The 2,054-nt window shown below is 38.0% G+C and overlaps 1 protein-coding gene across 1 annotated transcript; it reads right to left on the bottom strand.

Moving 5' to 3' along the window:
• Positions 1–1,235: 1,235 nt before the first annotated feature.
• On the bottom strand, positions 1,236–1,697 carry LOC131156010 (secreted RxLR effector protein 161-like). Its single transcript, XM_058109465.1, has 2 exons — positions 1,626–1,697; positions 1,236–1,475 (listed from the first exon to the last, which is right to left on the bottom strand). Exons 1-2 carry the CDS (start codon positions 1,695–1,697, stop codon positions 1,236–1,238), a joined length of 312 nt encoding a protein of 103 aa, XP_057965448.1.
• Between the last annotated feature and the right edge of the window lie 357 nt (positions 1,698–2,054).

Genomic DNA, 2,054 nt, shown 5'->3' on the forward strand with positions numbered 1-2,054 from the left:
TGTTTTAAATATTTTGAATAAATGTTGCCCTTTATGTTTTATTCGATTGAATTTTGTTTTTTTTTTTTTTTTTTGCCATTGACTGTTTATTCCAATGCAAAGTGTTTGACTCAATGATGCTCCTAAAAACCGATCTTAACTAGTGATTGGATGGTTGGAGGGCTTCTCTCCATCATTCACTAGAATTTTTCTAGATAAGATAAAGCAAGCAATCCTTTTGTATATAGGATAGTTGAGAGAGGGCCACTACTTCAATTAGCGGGACTTAGTCCAAAACACCTAGGAGCACGTTTTTCCTCTCCACTCTCCCATTTTTACAATGAACTTTCAAACTCCTTCTATTGTGCAAATCAATGCACAGCAAAAACAAACAAACCGTTTAGATCGTACAATGCAACAACTAAAATTGAATAATACGGAAACACAATCACACAGATTATATGAAAGTAATAAAATAATGACATAAAGGATTTACGTGGTTCAGCAACGCCTACGTCCACGAGAGCAAATGGCTATAATTTTCACTATTTTGTGTCAAAGATCAAGAGTTTCAACATACAACATTATATATATGCCAACCCTCTTCAACCCCCTAGAGGTTTTCCCCTTGAAATCCCAACCTATTTAACTTCCCAATTCAAAATTAAAAAATAGCGTTGAGTAACCAATCAAAATCGTCGACGGTTTCAGCCATATTGTTGACGATTTATTCTCGAGACCAAACTATCGATATAACCTTTGAGGTTCTTTGCCAAACCGTCGAAAGTTTTCTTCCCAAGTCTAACTCTGTCGATGCAACTCTACAAACCGTCGACGATTTCCTCTGCAAACCAACTTCTCTATTTTCTCACCATGTTTTCTTTGTACATGTATTCCACTTAATTTATGAGCCACATATTACAACAATCTCCACCTTGACAAATATACACCCCTTAGGAGAAAAAAATTAAGCATAACCCGTAGCTCCACCTAGGACAATAGGTTGGGACGTCTCCCATCTAGCATCTGGAGACGTTAAACAAGTCCAAGCAATGCTTAAACTTATCCATGGTAACAGACTTTGTCAACACGTCTGCTGCATTTTCAAAAGTTTGAACTTTTTCAAGTAAGGGTTCACCAGAAGAAACCAATTCCCAAATCCCGTGAAACCTCACATTTATGTTCTTGGTCCTTGCATGATACACCAGGTTCTTCATCAAATAAATTGCACTCCGACTATCACAACGTAGCTGAACTCACGCATACTGAATAACCAACTCCTTGACCAATCCTTTAAGCCACAATGCTTCCTTGGCAGCTTTGGCCAATGCCATATACTCCAACTCAGTTTTAAATAGTGCAACTAGAGACTCTACCATGGACCTCCAACATATAGGTCCTCCCACAAAGGTGAGCGCATTCCCTGTTGTAGACCTTATGTCATCCAAGTCATTTGCATAGTATGCATCCTCATATCCCATAACTGAAAAATCACTCTATTGCCTGCCGAACATGATGCCATAATCTGCAATACCCCTCAAGTATTTGAAAATCTACTTGACTGCATCCCAATGTTGTCGACCCGAATTTAAAATAAACTTGTTCACCACACTAACAGCTTGTGTCAGATCCAGTCTTGTACATACCATATCATACATCAAGCACCCCACTGCATTGGCATATGGGACCTTTGACATGTCACGAACATCATCATCCATCTTTGGGCACTTGGCGATAGACAATCTAAAATGATTTGCTAATGGTGTACACACCTGTTTTGTATTATCCATGCTAAACCTCTCCAACAGCCTCTCAATATAGCTACCCCGAGATAACCATATCCATTAATAATCAGGGAATGACCTACATGTTGCACCACATATTTTTTCTTCTTTTATTTGCAGATTTCACTGCAAAAAAGTAGCATCCATTCATCTATTAATCAGAAAATGGTTGGTATGATCCATCTCACAATTTAATTTGATGTTTACGAATTTACAAGTGACAAGTGTGTGCATGAGGAACACTAGATGGAAAGGGAGAATATTTTTGTGTCATAAATAGCTTCCCATATT

The sequence above is a fragment of the Malania oleifera genome, chromosome 5 (genome assembly GCF_029873635.1).
Source record: "Malania oleifera isolate guangnan ecotype guangnan chromosome 5, ASM2987363v1, whole genome shotgun sequence".
NCBI lineage: Eukaryota > Viridiplantae > Streptophyta > Magnoliopsida > Santalales > Ximeniaceae > Malania > Malania oleifera.

Excerpts from the sequence above, each read along its gene's own strand:
- LOC131156010 (XM_058109465.1), bottom strand. The coding sequence starts at position 1,697 with ATGGATGATGATGTTCGTGACATGTCAAAGGTCCCATATGCCAATGCA. Across the intron at positions 1,476-1,625 it reads GGTGCTTGATGTATGATATG|AGTGATTTTTCAGTTATGGG; the intron begins GTATGTACAAGA and ends GGCAGGCAATAG.